The sequence below is a fragment of the Sarcophilus harrisii genome, chromosome 3, assembly GCF_902635505.1.
Source record: "Sarcophilus harrisii chromosome 3, mSarHar1.11, whole genome shotgun sequence".
Classification (NCBI taxonomy): Eukaryota; Metazoa; Chordata; class Mammalia; order Dasyuromorphia; family Dasyuridae; genus Sarcophilus; species Sarcophilus harrisii.
In genome coordinates, this window is record NC_045428.1 from 592,084,389 (window position 1) to 592,100,866 (window position 16,478).

The 16,478-nt window shown below is 48.5% G+C and overlaps 2 protein-coding genes across 2 annotated transcripts in view; one reads left to right on the forward strand and one right to left on the reverse strand.

The window, feature by feature from the left end:
• The window catches only part of PRKD2 (protein kinase D2), a 143,162-nt gene that overhangs the window by 43,862 nt on the left and 82,822 nt on the right, over positions 1 to 16,478 (forward strand). The window lies entirely within an intron of this gene.
• The window catches only part of LOC100923157 (ribosomal protein S6 kinase alpha-1), a 56,984-nt gene that overhangs the window by 12,526 nt on the left and 27,980 nt on the right, over positions 1 to 16,478 (reverse strand). The window contains 15 exon segments of the mRNA XM_031963908.1: positions 519 to 677; positions 2,740 to 2,829; positions 3,021 to 3,146; positions 4,029 to 4,059; positions 4,061 to 4,157; positions 7,433 to 7,535; positions 8,187 to 8,251; positions 9,579 to 9,667; positions 10,180 to 10,250; positions 12,111 to 12,253; positions 12,351 to 12,388; positions 15,056 to 15,162; positions 15,529 to 15,608; positions 16,163 to 16,243; positions 16,390 to 16,418. Coding sequence (XP_031819768.1) covers positions 519 to 677; positions 2,740 to 2,829; positions 3,021 to 3,146; positions 4,029 to 4,059; positions 4,061 to 4,157; positions 7,433 to 7,535; positions 8,187 to 8,251; positions 9,579 to 9,667; positions 10,180 to 10,250; positions 12,111 to 12,253; positions 12,351 to 12,388; positions 15,056 to 15,162; positions 15,529 to 15,608; positions 16,163 to 16,243; positions 16,390 to 16,418 — 1,309 coding nt within the window.

Consider the following 16,478-nt stretch of genomic DNA (forward strand, 5'->3'; position numbering starts at 1 on the left):
CCCATTTCAGTTAAGGAAAATGGGCAGACAGAGGTTAAGTGGAGATTCAGTTCTCCCAGCTTGTGTCTCTGAAGCTAGATCCAGGCTCTATCACTGAGCACCTGGCTGCCTCTAGAGACAGAGAAATGGCCACATCCTGAGGCAGCCCATGCTACTTTAGGAGAGCCACAGATGTGACATAACATGTCCCCTACAAGCCCCAAATCTGCCTCTTTCTTCAAGTTTTACCCCCTGGGATGAAGGGAAAGAAGTCCTCCACCAGGAAACTAAGGCCTTGGAAACATTGGAGGGATGATGGAGTAAGAAAAAATGAATAAGGAACTTTGGAGCAAAGAGGAATAAACGTGGGGCTGGTGTATCGAGGCCTCTGAAGGCTGACAGCTTGAGGGGGAGAGAATGATGTACACAGTAGGTTCGCAAGAGGCCAGAGAGATTAAGTGCCACAGGTGGGAGCTGAGCTCAGCCCCAAGCTCCGGCTACCACGCCCAACCCCTCACCGGCCCCTGGGGCTGACTCACCCCCTGGGAGTGCAGGTACTCCATGGTCCGGCAGAGCGTGTGCAGGACAGAGCTCGCCTCGCGTTCCGAGAAGAACTTCTGCCGGAGGATCTTGTCCAGGAGCTCCCCGCCTCGCATCAGCTCCGTCACCAGGTACACGTGTTTGCCGTCGTCATACACCTGAGGTGGCAGAGAGAGATCCAGGTTTTAGAAAAAGCCAAAGAGGGGGAGATCTTCTGTGAGAGGTCAGAGGAGAGGTCGGGGGGAGCTTCATGGATTGGAAGCCACCCAATGGAGGCTTGAAGAGAAGCAGGACTTCAGCGGCAACAGGTGAGAAAGGAACGAGCTCCTGGCACACAGCAAAACAAAGGAAGCGTTGGGAAAGGGGCAGGACAAGATCGGGAAACCAAGAAGGAGCCAGGTGGGCCGGGTGACACCGCAAGGGTAGGGAAGGCTTGGGAGATCCGGCTGGAAAAGGCAGAAGGGCCTTAAAGGTCAAACTTAAATTTCTTGGATAAGAAATCGGAAACAATGGAGCTATGATGGAGTATATGTGCTGTAAGAAATGAATGAGGAACTCTGGACGGCCTGGAAAGAGTTCCGCAAGTGAGGCAGAATGAGGTAGATGGAACCAAGAAAACAATATATACAATGACTACGACAATGCAAAAAGAGAGAAGAGAAAACCCCAGACTGAACTCTGCATAATTATGGCAATCACATCCAGCTCCCAGGAAGAATTGCGCCTCCTTCCCTCTGCTGAGCAATGGGGAGGACTATGCTTGTTTAGCATCAGGCCCCATCAGTAATGGATTGGTTTTGCCAAATTGTTTTTCTTTTATAATCTTGGTTGTGTGGGATGTCCTCATAGGTGGGTGATACAGGGATAGATTTGGAAAAAAATTAATATAAAAGCATTTTTTTGTTTTTTGTTTCCTTTTGAGAGAGAGTGTGACATAACGGATAGTGAGCTGGCCACAAGACCAGGTAAATCTAGGTTCATGCTGTCTCTTTGAATGTTCTAGGCCACTCTCTAAGATTCCAAGTTAGAGAGGTGTTGAGTAGCATTGGAAAAGGCAGGTTGGAAATTCCCTTTACCCATAAAGTAACAGTCCAACCCCTATCTCTATCCTATCAATAAAAATCAGGTTATAGCCCATAGAGCCTAAATGGCAGAAATAGTAATTCCCTACACAAACTTGAATAGGGACTAAAGTTAACATCATAGGTATGCATTTTTTGGTATTGTTTAGTTAGAATTCTGTATAAATAAACAAATAAATAAAGGATTAAGTTTTTTTATATGTCAAACTTTTGTCTTAGATGCAATGAGAACGTAAACTCATCTGAAAAAGAGGGAATTTTTTTTTTTGTCTTTTTATCTCTAGCCCCTCCGGCCCATTAAACATAATCAAGTTAATCAAACAGAAAATCCTTTCAAGATGTTCCTTACAAACATGAGACTCCACTATATACAGTCACATTCTAGACCTTGCAGATCTCGAGCTTGCACATGGCATAGGAGAGGGCTCAACAGCCTCCATTTTGCCAGGGCTCTCTTATTAATGGGCACTTGACAAAGCTTTCTCTAAATACTGAACCTCTATATCAGGAGGGTTGTTCTGGCATCTGGGTGGTAGAGACAGGGAGCAGGGAAGCCACATAGGAGATGATTTTAATAATCCGGGCAGGAGATGTTGAGGGCCTGAACAAAGATTGTGATGATAGTGTGAGGGCGGGAAGGGACCAATTCAGTCAACAATTATTGATAAACATTTATTAAGTGCCTGCTTTGTGCCAGACACAGTAAGTGCTAAGGGTACAAAAAGAGGCAAGACAGGAGCTCATGATTTAACTGGGGGAGACAACAGGCAAACAAATATGTACAAAGCAGCTGTCTGGGTACTGAGAGCTGGGTCAGGAAGGTAAAGGAAAGAGGGGAGTCAATGTTGATTGAGGTGTTGTGGGGCCAGGAAGGGGATTAACAAATGGATGTTGGGCGTAAGTAAGGAACCACTCTGATCTGCCCGTTACAGGGCAGGCTGTATGACCCTAGGGACAAAGGGCTCTAGGCTGGTAGCTCCACCATTCATATTGTGACTGTAGCCTTGGATATGTCCCAGCCTCTTACAACCTCAATTTCCTCATCTGTAAAATGGGGGCCATGCTTAACAAGCTGGTGTGGGAAGCCATCAGATCCCCTTCTCCTTGACTCTCCCTGCTTCCTCCCCACCCCACTCACATCTTTCAGGGTGATGATATTGGGATGTTGCCCATAGCGCAGAAGGATCTCAATCTCCTCTGAGGGGTCCCTCTTGCTCTTGTCGATGACCTGAGGGAAGAAAGAGGGGAGATTGGGAGGCCTTCAGGACAGGGGTAATGGGAACACCAAAGGTACAAGGCCCACAGATCCCCAGGCTTTTAAAGGGAGAGTGACCCCCAAACTAACTCCCAGCTTCAGGCACATCCGGCAGTCTGGTAGCCCCGGGACATGGGGACTGGGGGCAGGGAGGCAATCCCTACCTTGACCGCATATTCCATGTTGGTGGCCTTGTGGATACAGCGCTTGCACACGGAGTAAGAGCCAACCCCGATGGTCTCCTTCACAACGTAGCCATCACTGAACACCAAGCTCTTCCCATGAAGTTGCTGGGGGGCGGGCAGGGAAACGTTAGAGAGGGGTCCTTCCAGGGGTTCTCCCCTAGCCTTGGCAGGGTGCCCTTTCCCCCTCCCCTTCAGGATTCACATTCAAGAACATGGGACCATCCCCAGAGGAGAAAGGCCTAGGCCTGGTGTGGGGTGGGAGCTCCAGGTGTTCAGGCCCAGGGCCAGTGCGGCCGTCAGCCTCAGGGCAGTGCCTTCTCTAGGAGAGAGACTGACATCCAAGGGGAGATGGAGCAGAAAGAACCAGGGGTCCCCAGAGCTGGATTCCAGGCCTGCTTCTGACACTATCCCAGCCCCTGATCTGGCAAATGGGACAATGATGGGGCCCCATCTCCCTCGGAGGAAGGCCTCTGGCTGCCAGACAAATATGAATATAAATACAAAGTCCCGAACAGACAGAATTACAAGGATTGTCGCTACACAGATTCTCCTCAGCCCTAACACTTAGGGTGGTTTAAAAGGGGCTGCCTCCAAGAGGGAGTGAATTCTCCACCAGTAGAAGTACTTAAGCAAAGACCAGGGAGTCTCCTGATCAGAGTTCACTGTGATGTTGTTAGTAAGGGGAACCCAGCCCTGCATCTCTGAGAGATCAAACTGCCCCTGAGCCCACAGCCAGTAGAGGTCAGAGGTCACACTGCCTCCAAGGCCGGCCCTCCGGCCCCTATGCTTGCCGGTTCCCCTAAGCCGTGCCCTTGGGTCTCCTCGAGTTCTGAGACTGTAACTGGGCCCACCGTTCACAACATCACCCTGAAAGGGCCCGGTGTCACTTATGTTCTAGGTATGGCCCCTGCAAGGAGTCTGGCCTGGTTCTGGCCCAACTATACCAGGACCCCATTCTGATCCAGCCCGGAGCCTCTGGCCACCTACCTGGACCACCGAGTGCAGTGGGGCCTGGGGCTCTGGACCTGCCATCATCTTCCATCAAGCCTGTAGCCACGAAGCTGAAGCCTCGGAAGAGCTGGTGAGCCCCGGCGCTGGGGGGGATGCCCGGGGAGTCTGGGAGGGAGAAACCATCCAGTCATAGATTACATAGGCCCAGCTCGGGATAGCCCTTGGGGCCCATTGAGTAACAGTGGAATAACCAAAGAGCCAGCTTCGTCATTTATAAGCTGTGTGACCTTAGCCCATTACTCAAGGTCTCTGAGCCCGATTCCTTAACTAGAAAAGGGAGATCGTTTTTATCACAAGAAGATAGTGAGGTTTAAACAAGAGGACACGGGGAAATGCTTTAGACCTGCAAAGCCTCAAGGAGTATGAGTTATGGGGTTCTGTCCTTCCAGATAGCAAGCAACAAGCCCAAGGAATCGGTCACAGTGTGGAAACGAGGCTGGGAATTATCTCATGGAAAGGTGGTGGGATACAGGTGTGCAATGAGACATACATAATCTGACCTGGATTAAGTGTTGGTTTACTCTGCTTAATTGATATTTTGTTCCTAGGGAGGGCTCACGTGGGGGAAAGAAATCAGTGGGAAAGTTCCTTGGTGGTGTTTTTTAAATAGAGAATAAAACATTTTAAAACATAAAGTAAAATATTTATGTTTTTAAAAATGTTTTCAAATTTTGAAAAAGAAATGAGATGACTAATATGGAAATATGTTTTACATGATTATACATATATAATAACCTATATCAAATTGCTTTATTGTCTTAGGGAGGAGGAAGGGAAAAATTTGGAATTCAAAATTTTATTTAAAAAGAATGTTTAAATTTTTCTTTGCATGTAATTGGATACTAAAATATTTTCATTTAAAAAAAGAAATGAAAACATTAACAAAACATTTTTTAAAAGCACAAATGAAGTCCAGAAGGAGCCACAAATGAAACAATGTCTTTTCTTCTCTCTTCCATCCTTTCTTTTCTTCCTCTTTTCTTTCTTTCTCCTTTCCTTTCTTTTTTCTTTCTCTCCTTCCTTTTTCTTCTTTCTTTCTTCCTTCTGTCCTTTAAGAATGTACTATTTCTTTACCAAAAACTATAAGTTTGTGATTTCTCATCCATCCTCTTCTTTTTTAAAAAAAAGTGAAATTTTTGTCTCTCTTAATGGTTAAGTTCATAAAAAGGAGAAATTTTAATAGTTTAAAATTTTTTAAAGAATATTTTATTTTTCCAAATACATGCAAAGATAGCTTTTACATTCACCTTTTGAGAGGGATGAGCATTGTGTGAACTTTAGTCTCATCGGATTTGGCTCAAAGAGAAAATATCAGACATACTTAGTTTGATATAAAAACTTGTCTTACTCTGCAGGTGAGTAGGAGAGAAAGGGGAAAGAAAAGGAGAGGCTAACAGGAGAGAGAACAGAAGTAAATGGAGAAAGGGATGAGAAAGCGGGAGGAATGTAACAGGGGAAGCAGATTGAGGCAGGTAATAATCAGAAGCAAAGCACTGGTGAGGAGGTAAAGGGGGAAAGGAAAAAGAAAAGTAGAATTTTGGGAAAATAAGATAGTAGGAAATACAGAGTTAGTAATTTTAACTCGGAAAGTGAATGGGATGAACTTTCCCATAAAATCGAAGTGGAGAGCAGATTGGATTAAAAGCCAGAATTTTACAATATGTTATTTACCAGAAACACATTTAAAATAGAATGATACATACAGAGTAAAATAAAAGGCTGGAGCAGAATCTATTATGCATCAGTAAAAAAAAAAAAAAAAAGGCAGGGGTAACATTAACCTTTGCAAAATCTTGTGTTTCAAATTTTTCTCCCTTTCCTCCTTCCTCCTCCCCCCCACCAACAGCAAGCAATCTGATATAAGTTAAATATGTGTAGTTCTTCTAAATATAGGGATATTTTATTTTAAAAGAGAATGAATCTGGACTTAGGAGAAAGCGGGACATGGGCTCCTCAACAGGGAAAGAAAGCTACATTCCCATCACCAGACCAATGCCCCGCTGTCACCTGGAAGCTGGGATGGGTAGACACTCCCACACCTATTTATGTCTCATTTCCTCCAAAATACACCAGGCCCTGACTAGCCCCTCCCTACAGTGACCCCTTCTTCCCCAGGCTGCTCCATTCAGCAGGTAAGTCACCGGACTGCCCGATGCTGGTTCAGATTCACAGAACTGGGATGGGGGTTAGGTGGTTTGGAGGGATTTTAGATAGCACAATGGGAGACGAACGAAGTATGGAATGCAGGAGAGAGGAAGGAAAAAAGCTGAACTTTGACTCTTAGCTGAGTGATTCTGGGCAAGTCAGTTTTCCTTGGGCCTCAGTTTCCTCATATATAAAATAGGAGGAGAGTGGGCCTACATCAGGAATTCTTTACCTGAGGCCCACAAAATTGTTATTAAAAAAAAAAAAAAAACAACCTGATAATTATTTCAACTAATTTTTTTTGGGGGGGGGTAAATCTATGTATTTCTTTTATGCGTTTTGAAACATGGATCTGAGAAGGGGCGTTTTCAGATGGCCAAAGGGATGCAGTACATACAAAAAAGTTAAAAATTCCTGATCTATATGACCTTGAAAGCCTCTTCCAGATCTACATCTATGATCCCATGACCTTAGAATCTAGATTATTAAAGTGAGGAGGGATCCCAGCCCCTTCATTTTAAGATGAGGAAACTGAGGCCCAAAGAGAGATATTAAATGACATCCAAGATCCAAAGCTGATAAGTGTCAGGATGATAGATTCAGAACGAAGAGGAATCTGTGTCACATCTTCATTTTACAAAACCAGAAACTGAGACCACCAGTGACTTGACTAAGGTCACACAGTATTACATGGCAGACATGGATCAGAACCCCGGCCCAGCAGGGCTAGTGCCCTCTGCCCTCTCCAGGTCTCCTGTTCTTCACAGTAACATAATCTATGTGGCTTCCTCAGGGGTCCCTCTTCCCCTTCCCTCTCCCTCCCAGTCCTGGGGTCCGGGCCTCTGGGGGAGAAGGGACTCGGTCCAAAGGCTCCCTTCTACACGAGGCCTTTGTTGCCAGCTCCACTCACACCACTTTGGTGTCTCTCTAATGTACAGTAGATGGGATTTTTTTTTTTGAGGCAATCGGGGTTAAGTGACTTGCCCAGAGTCACACAGCTGGGAAGTGCTAAGAGTCTGAGGCCGGATTTGAACTCAGCTCCTCCTGACTCCAGGGCCAGTGCTCTGCCCACCGCACCACCCAGCTGCTTCTCTCCTACGTATATACTGCGTACAGCTACTCCTCACCCAACAGCCTCCCCGAGGGCGGGACTGTCCAGGTCACCAAGTGCCAGGCGCATAGTAGGCACCCACAAACTGTGTCCCCACTGACCGATGCTGTGATCATTCACCTACCCCTGGGTGTCCGGGAAGTGAACTCCGTGTCAAAGTAGAAGGTGTCATCGGGCTGGGCCACGGCAGGCTTGAAGGGAGGTTTGATCTCGCGACGAAACAGTTTCTGGAAACACAGTCCCAGCCTCGCAGGTGGCCTCGGACCCCCACCCCCCAAGCACAGGGAGGACGGCGTCCCCTCCCCCAAGGCCCAGTCCCTTCTGCCTCAATTTCCTCCTCTGGAAATGACCAGCGGCCTCTCAAGCCCCTGCGGTCACAGGTGTTCCTAGGCCTGCGACTCAGAGGCTGAGGGAGATGGCCTGGAGCCAGCCTCCAGGAGCACCTTGTTCTGCCCGGGTGGGCACCAAGAGCCAGGGGCTCCAGGGCCATCTTCCGGCCCAGGGCCGGGCAGGGTCCCAGGGGCCATAGAGACCAGCTCTTCCCCGAGCTCCAGGGCCCCTGTCGTGAGAGAGAGGAAGCCCCAGGCTGGGCTGGGGGTGCTGGTTGGGATGATCTTCCCCAGAGCCCCCCCCCCCCACCAACGGCCCCAGGAAGCAATGAAGAGGAAAGGGCTTTAAATCTGTGGCCTGTGGGAGGGTGAGCAGTGGGGGAGGCACCAGGAGCCTCCGGGGACTTGACTGGGTGGAAATCTTTTTTCTCTCCTGCCTACTTCCCACCCCCAACTTTCCTGGGGCAGTACAGGGAAGACAGTCAGGGCCAGGGAGTGCACCATGGAGGAGGGGGGGAAGTCCGGGTGAGACAGTGAGGGGCAACTCACGTTCCAGTCTATGGTGGAGTAGAAGATATGCCTCTTGATCTCTTCAGCCCCATCAGTGCCAGAGCCTGAAATAAGACCCTCGTTAGCCCTTGAAGGGCATCTCCTCCATCTGGGGCCAATGCATGGCCAGCCCCCCGAAGGCTACATCACTTCTGCTGAGTCCCAGGGGCCGTGAGAGCTTCAAGCACATGACGGGCCAGTGATGGGCCCTGGTCTCTCTGAGGACCAGCCGCCGAGTGCGGATCAGGGCCGGAGGGGGCATTCAAGGCCCTTTCCAGTCTGGCGTGGCTCTTCTTCTAAGGTGGCTTCACATTGCCCAAGCTCTTTACTTTGGTCAAACCAGCCTTCCCAGGGTTCTTGGAACTCTGTCCTTGATCTCCTGCCCCCGCGCCTTTAACTGGCAGCCCCCGGGCCTGGAAGCCCACCTTCCTCCCCACTCTCTCTCAACACCTTACTGGGCTCAGCCCACAGGCCACCCTGTTAGAACTCATCATTGGATTTTTTAAAACGGGGAAACTGAAGACCGGACAGGTGAAGCGACTGCTCCCAGTGCACAGCGGAGGTGAGTGGCTGAGCCAGCCTCCCGGCCTCGAGACTTCCTGAGCTCACTGCCCAGAGGTCCCTCCCCTCCTCTCCCCCGGCTGCCTTTCTCCAGCCTGGGCAAGATCCCTCTCGCCCTAGATAAGAGCCAAATCTGGAGGGTAGCAAAGCCCCGGGACTTGGCAGTCAGAAGCCTTGGGTTCCAGTCCCATCCTAACAGGGTGGTCTCGAGCATCTTTACTGTGGCCTCTACTGACTCAGCCGGCAAATGAGGGGGCCGGACCAGGGAGCTGGACCTTAGGGTCAGAGTGATGGACTTGGAATCCTGAGTTCAGTGAGACAGTGGCTAGTTAGTCGTGTGACCCTGTGCAGGTCAGTTAACATATCTGAGCCTCAGTTTCCCTATCTATAAAAGGGGTGCAATGATAGCACCACCTTTCCCCTCCTGGGGCTGGGAATGCAAAGTGCTCTGCCAAGTCTAAAACATTGTATAAAGTGTCATTCTTCTCATCTTTTGTGACAACTGAACCAGTCCTGGGACCAGTCTTGTTATTATTGCTGCTGTTTTGAAGGTTGGACATGCCGTGGTCCTAGAACCATCTGAGCAAAGGCCTCAGCGGTGAGGGCAGGAGCCAGGCCGGTGGAGGGCGGGGATGGTTCTGCGCCCCAGGCCCCCCGTTTGAGCCCAGTGCAAGCCCACCGCCCGCCATTGTCTTCTCCTGGCACAAGGGACAAAGGCCGCCTTTCAGGCAGGCAGGGGCGGGCTCTGACCTGGCCTGGCCTGCACAGGACCCCATTCCCCACAGCTGCAAAGTGCCCCCCCGCCACGGCCCCCCAGGGCGAGGACATTACCCAGCCTGTTGGCAGGATTCCGCTTGAACAGAGCTCGAAGGAGGCTTTGTGCTTCAGTGCTCAGAAACTGGGGCATGCCCAGCTTTGCCCTGGAACAAACGACAGGACATCATCAGGCCTGGGGTGGGAGGAGTCCCTGGGCCTGGGGCTGGTCAGTCTGGGCCTCCTGGGCCGCTGGCCCTTCCTCTGGCCTGGGACCGGCTGACTCTCGGAGTGGCGGGGGAGGGGAGGGGAGGCCCCGGGGACCCCTGAGGAGGAAGGGCAGGGAGGGGGGAGGGAAGGGCCCGACATGGACTGTCAGGAGCCACAAGGGCCATTAACTCACCATGCAGAAGCTACTTAACCTCGCTATTTATGTGTAAAGAAAAGGTTGGACTAAGTAACCTGTGAAATTTCCTCCCAGCTCTGACATCCTGGGCTCTAAGGGCCCTCCTGGCTCTGACCTCCCGGGTTCTAAGGGCCCTCCCAGCTCTGACCTCCAGGGTTCTAAGGGCCCTCCCAGCTCTGACAGTCTAAGTTTTCATGCCCTTCCAGTTCTGACCTCCCATGTTCTAAAGTTGCTCCTAGCTTGGACAGTCTCTATGTCCTGGGGGATGCTCACTTGAGAATCAGTGTCATGGTCTCCTTCCGGTCTTTCCCCTGGAAGGGCAGGGAGCCCGTCAGCATCTCAAACTGTAGAGAACAAGGGACACATTCACACTGGTGCCAGACCTTGGGTTCCCACTTCATATCCACCCACCCTAGTCATTCCCCGCATTCAAGAAATTCTTGCCCTTCTTGGTGGTCCCTCCCCAAGGACCCTTGCCCCCATTTCCAGCCTCTGGACTTAATGTCCAAGGCGGGGGCTCAGCTTTCTGCTTTTCATCACCTCCTGTCTGTCTCTCTCTCACACACACACACACACACACACACACACACACAGGCCACTCAAGTCCTAGCCACTGCGGGACCTCCTGCTTAGGGCTGGCAACACTTCCTCCCCAGCTTCCTGACCTCTGGGGCAGCTCCCAGAACCCTCAGGCAGCATTTTTTTTTGCTTTTTTTTGCCTCTGTTTGACCTTGGAAAAGTCATTCCTAATGCTCATTTTTCTCCTTTTTAAAAGGAGGAACTTTGCAATGAGAAAATGCATCTCCCTCTTTTCATTTTTACAATAGGGCGTGGGGGTGGGAGGACTAGGGCTATGGGCACAGAACACGGCACACACTGAGGGACTCGGTTGATCTGGTGGTTAGTTTTGCTGATTATCTTATCGCCTGCCCCTTCTTTTTCTCCTTATTTTTCTGTTAGAAGGGGTAGCTCACTGGGCGGAGAAAGGAAGAAGGACTGATTTAGAAATAGAAGTAGTATAAATAAAAAAACCCCAAAAGATACCAAAACAAACTAAGGCTGGGCTGCACAGTGGACAGAGCACTGGACAAGACAAGGCCTGGCTCAGATACTTAAACTAGTCACAAGCTTTTTGGGCCCCATCTGTAAAATGTGGACAATAATGACAACAAAAACAAACACTGAGAGCCTCCTATGTGTCAGGCACTGTGCTCAGCAATTTACAATTAATCTTCACAATAACCCTGGGAGGTAGGTGCTATTGTTACCTTCATTTGACAGATAAGGAAACTGAGGCAGACAGGGTGAAGTGACTTGCCCAGGGTCACACCTGGTAACTGCCTGAGGCCAGATTTGAGCTCAGGAAGGAGTCCTCCTGGCTCCAGTCCCAGTGCTCTAGCCACATGGCACCTATTTTTCCCCAATGGATATTGTAGGGATCAAATGAGTTAACATATATTGCAAACCTTATTGCGCTATATAAATGCAAGCCATTATCATTATTATTTAAAAAGTAAAATAAGTTTAGAACTTCTTGATCTTTTTTTCTGCCCAAAAAAATTCTCTCTATATATATACATATCTATAAACATATTTATATGACAGATAAAAGGTTTTATCTTTCATACTTCTTAGTTTTCAGTATTCATTCCCATCCTTCCTAGTCAATCCAGGGCATTCCCAATAAACACTGGATAGAAAATGCCATCTGAATCCAGAAAAAGAACTATGGATATTGAATGTAAATCCACATGTGCTGTGTTCACTTCTTTTTTGTGTTTTTTTTCCCCCTCTCCTATGGTTTTTTCCCTCTTGTTCTGAGTTTTCTCCTTCCACATGATTCATAAAGCCATGTGTACTAAAAATAAAGAAAGAAAAGAAAAGAAAATACCTCCTAGTTACTGGGGAATTGGGGGAAATAAATTCCAGAATTTATTCTGCACATAAAAAATAAAATGAAGAGATTAACTGGATTCTTGTTTAAACATCTGTAGCAGCACCAGGTTGTATAAATCTATTTAAACAGAATTTTGCAGTTCAAAAAATTCAAATGAAAATGTTGTTTTCGCCCTTGGGGACGTGGCCCAGTTGGGTACCCCTGGGCCGGGTGATCCTTTGGGGTCCTGGAAGCTCTACTGGCTGATGTTCTGTGGCCCTTTCTACCCCACATTCTATGAAGGCATCCCACAGCCTGGCTCTCTCACCATCAGCACCCCATAGGACCACCAGTCAGCGCTGTGCGTGTGGCCTTGTCGGTTGACAACTTCGGGGGCCATGTACTCCACCGTCCCACAGAAGGAATAGGCTTTCTTCTCATGGTCGATGGCCTCCTTGCTCAGGCCAAAATCTGCAGCCCAGGAGAGGCAGGAGAGCTGAGGATCAGTGAAACCTTCCCATCATCCCAGAGCGACGTCCCCTGCTGGGTCAAAATCGGGGCCACTTACCTGTGAGTTTGATGTGTCCTTCTTCATCCAGAAGAATGCTGTAGGAAAGGGTGGGAGAGAGGAGAAGAAGTCAGTACCTGGATTCAGGAACCCTGAATTGTACCAACCCCGCTGCCCCAGCCCCAGTGGTATCTCCTAGATCACAGAGCTCCAGCTAGAAGAAACCTCAGATGTCATGAAGGTATTTTGATTTTTTTTAAACGTTATTTTGGGGCAGCTAGGTGATATAATAGATAGAGCACCAGTCCTAGAATCAAGGAGTTCCTGAGTTCAAGTCTGGCCTCGGATACTTATGAACTGTGTGACACTGGACAAGTTACTTAACTCAAAGTGCCTCCCCTCCAAAATTAGTTTTATTGAATGTTCTTATTTTTACCTTACTTTTATTTTCTTTCAAGATCCTAAATTCAACTTTATTATGTTTTCAATTCCTAAAGCTCTTCTTCCTCCACTCATTGGAAAGGCAGAAAAACAAAACCAATGATGACTACATATGATCTTATAAAATAAATGTCTGCATCAGCCACCCCCCTCCTTTTACAGACAAGGAAACTGAGGACCAGGGAGAGGAAGGGAGTTCCAGGAGCCAATTTTATTATATTTTCAATTCCCACACCTTTCCTTCCTCCACTCATTGAGAAAGCAGAAAAACAAAATCAATGATGACTCCATATGGTCTTAAAAACAAATATTAAGACAAATGTCTGCATTAACCATTTCTCTCTTTTTACAGATAAGAAAACTGAGGACCAGGGAGATGATGGGAGCTCCAGGAACCAATTTTATTATATTTTCAATTGGAATTGAAAATATCCTACATCTTTCCCTCCTCCACTCATTGAGAAAGCAGAAAAACAAAATCAATGATAATTCCATCATATGGTCTTTCAAATTTAAGACAAATGTCTGCATTAGCCATCCCCCTCCTTTTACAGATAGGGAAACTGAGGACAAAGGAGCTCCAGGAGCACACAGTAAGATCAGAACTGGGAGCAGGTCCTCTGATTTGAGCATCACTATTCTCTCTATATCTCTAGCAAGGCTTCTTAATCTAGTTTTTACTCCCGTTGGACTGGACTACTCAGGACTCCCCATTCAAGGGATTTTTTTCAAGCTGCTCCTCTCTCCCTTGAGTTGCTGCCCAACTCCACCTCTTCCAGGGAGCTGCCCTGATCTCTTCAGTCGGCACCAAGCCCTTTCCCACTTGGATTTCATCAAATGCTTTGCTTTAATGTTCAATGACCTGGGATGTAGGTTACCGCACTAGTAAGTTCTTTGAAGGCAGCGGGAGGGGAAAAGGAGAGAAGCATCTTGCTCAACTTCAGCATGAAGATGAAAACTAAATATAATGTGTCTGGGGATCCCTAAAACTCAACAGGATGAGGAGCACACTCAACTCATCCTCAGTCTAGCAGCTCGGAGGTTCCTTGAAGGATGCAGGAGGGAGGAGGGGCATCAGTCACTTGCCACTCCCAGTCTCCTTTGCTCTCGCCTCTCAATAAGAAGGAGCTAAGCTGTCCAGCTCCCTGCTTCCTGCGCTCCTCCTTTTTGTATCCTAAATCACCTTTCCTTTTTACTTCCCAAATCAGTTATCGTTCTCTGATGGATTTAGAACGGTAGTGACTCAGGTTCAGGACTTAGTGCAAATCTGGCTTTATTAGATACTTAAAGAGCTAAAGGATGCTGGACAAACCACTTACTCTGTTTCCTAATCTGCAAAATGAGGTGAAGGGAAAAAATGGCAAACTACTCCAGTATCTTTGACAAAAACAAACAAACAAACAGTATCATGAAGAGTTGGATACAACTACAAGACTCAGCTTCAAATCTCACCTCTACCTTTTACTACCTGTAGGATTTGGGCAACTTATTTCATCTGAGATTCAGTAAAATGAAGGGGTTAAACTAGAGAATGTTGGAGATCCTTTCCAATTATCACTCTATGCTCCTCTGGGGCTTTTTTGCCTTATTGCCTAAGAAGATACACTAATTCAACCTAAGGTGTCAATGACTTATAATTCCTTAATTATTATCAATAAGCATTTAAGTACCCAAAGTATTCCATGATATACTCCTCCCAGAAGTACATTTGAATACATTAAAAATTTATATTTATATATATTAATAGAAGGGGCTATTAGAAGACACCACTGCAGCTAAGTGGTGCAGTGGATAGAGCACTAGCCCTGAAGTTGGGAGGATCTGAGTTCAAATCTGGGCTCAGACACTTAACACTTCCTGGCTGTGTGAACCTGGGCAAGTCACTTAACCCTCATTGCCCCAGTCAAAAAGAAAAAAGTTATAGGACAAAGATTAGACAAAGATTAACCCACTTTAATTTTAACAAGAAAAAAAAACCTAAGAACCAGAAAGATTATGATACTTGCTTGGGGTCCCACAGCAAATTAATGACAAAGCTAAAGAAGAATTCAAGCCCCTGTCTCAGGCTCTTTTCATTACTGCATACTGAACTCTTCCCATTAAAAAAAAAAAAAAAAAAAAAAAAAGAAGAGTCTGGGCAGGGCAACGGTTAGTCCAAAGGAATGGCTCATTAATGAGGAATTTCAGGCACTGTGCTGGTGACCAGCTAAGGAAGAGGGTATCTAGGGGCCATCTGGAAGCCCTATGATCACCTTCTGGCTCAAGTCTGGAGCCCAGTGCTCCCAAGAAGTGCCCTCTCCCACCCTCAGTCATTCCACACATACTTCTCGGGTTTGAGGTCTCGGTAAATGATCCCCAGCTTGTGCAGGTGATCCAGGCCCAGAGCCAGCTCAGCCAAGTAGAACTTCACATCTTCTTCCGTGAACATGACCTGGGATGGACAAAGTCAGTGAGCTCCATTACCCACAACGCCCAGATTCTCTGAGACCCAAGGTCAGGAGAGCTCTGGGGCAGGAGGAGAGGGCCAGCCCGCCTTTCCCTCATGGGGGCCACGTCCCTCTTTGCCCCCCTCCCAGTCTCCGGGACACAATCATTTTTGGGAGCAGCTTCTTGGGAGGTTTCTTGGGAGCACTTCAGGGCACTCTTCCGGGGGCCTGGCCATTTACAGCTGAGCTCCCCTGGGCATTTCCTTAACACCTCTTCTTCCTTCCTCATGAGCCTGACCAAGGCTTGAAGATGCCAGCTCAGGGGCTATGCCTCTGGGGCAGAACTGCCGGAGCCCCGGGGCTAGACTCACCTCCTTGGAAAGGCGTGTGAAGAGGTCTCCTCCCCGGAGGAAGTCCAAGATGAGGTAGAGCTTCCCCTCCGTCTGGAAGGCTGAGGCAAGGGAACAGGTGTCAGGGGCTGCAAGCCCGGCTCCCGCTCCTCCCACTGCCCCTTGGCCTGACGGCCACGGAGGACTCAGAGGTGAGTATCCGCAGCCGCCCTCTGGCCAAAAGGCCCGGGCAGTGCCCACGGGGCCAGGCTGGGCGTAGTGACAATCAAGAAAATCTCTTTGGAAGGAGGAGGGCAGGCAACAAACACTGATTAAGCACCTACTATGTGCCGGGTAATAAATAAGCTCTGAGGATTCAAAAAGAGGTAAAATCCAGTTCCTCCCCTCAAGGAAATCACCATTGAATGAGGAGTGGAAGATGGGACAATTTTTCTTTCTTTTTCGAGGAAGGAGCCAGCCTGGCCCCAGGAGGCAGAGACAGAGATATGTGGGGAGAACTGCGTCCTTGCTTGGGGTGGAAGTTAAGTTGTCCCGTCTCCCAAGGCAGCCAAGGACTGATTAAACACGGCCTGCGTCTCACACACACACCAGATACACTCAGGAGGGCCCCCGCGGCCCCTGGGATCCCCCAGGGCAGTGGTGCAGGGGCGCTCACCATAGTGAAGCTTCACCACAAACGGATGGTTGACGTCAGCTAGAATGTCCCTTTCCATCTTGGTCCTGACTCGATCCCGAACTGTCAGGGAGGTAAAGAGAGACCCAGTCACTCCATGTGCTCTTCCCAGGAACCGGAAGGTTGCGGCTCACAGCAGCGTTTCCCTCCCGTGTACCCTGTCCCTCCTCTCCTTAGCACTGACCCTGGTCAGCCCTTCTCCCCTCTGCCTTTCAACTCAGACACTGGGAGCGGCTTCCTAACCCCAGCTCCCCAGGCGCAGGGGGCTCCCTTTCTCCACTGCTTCCCTTCAGCACTA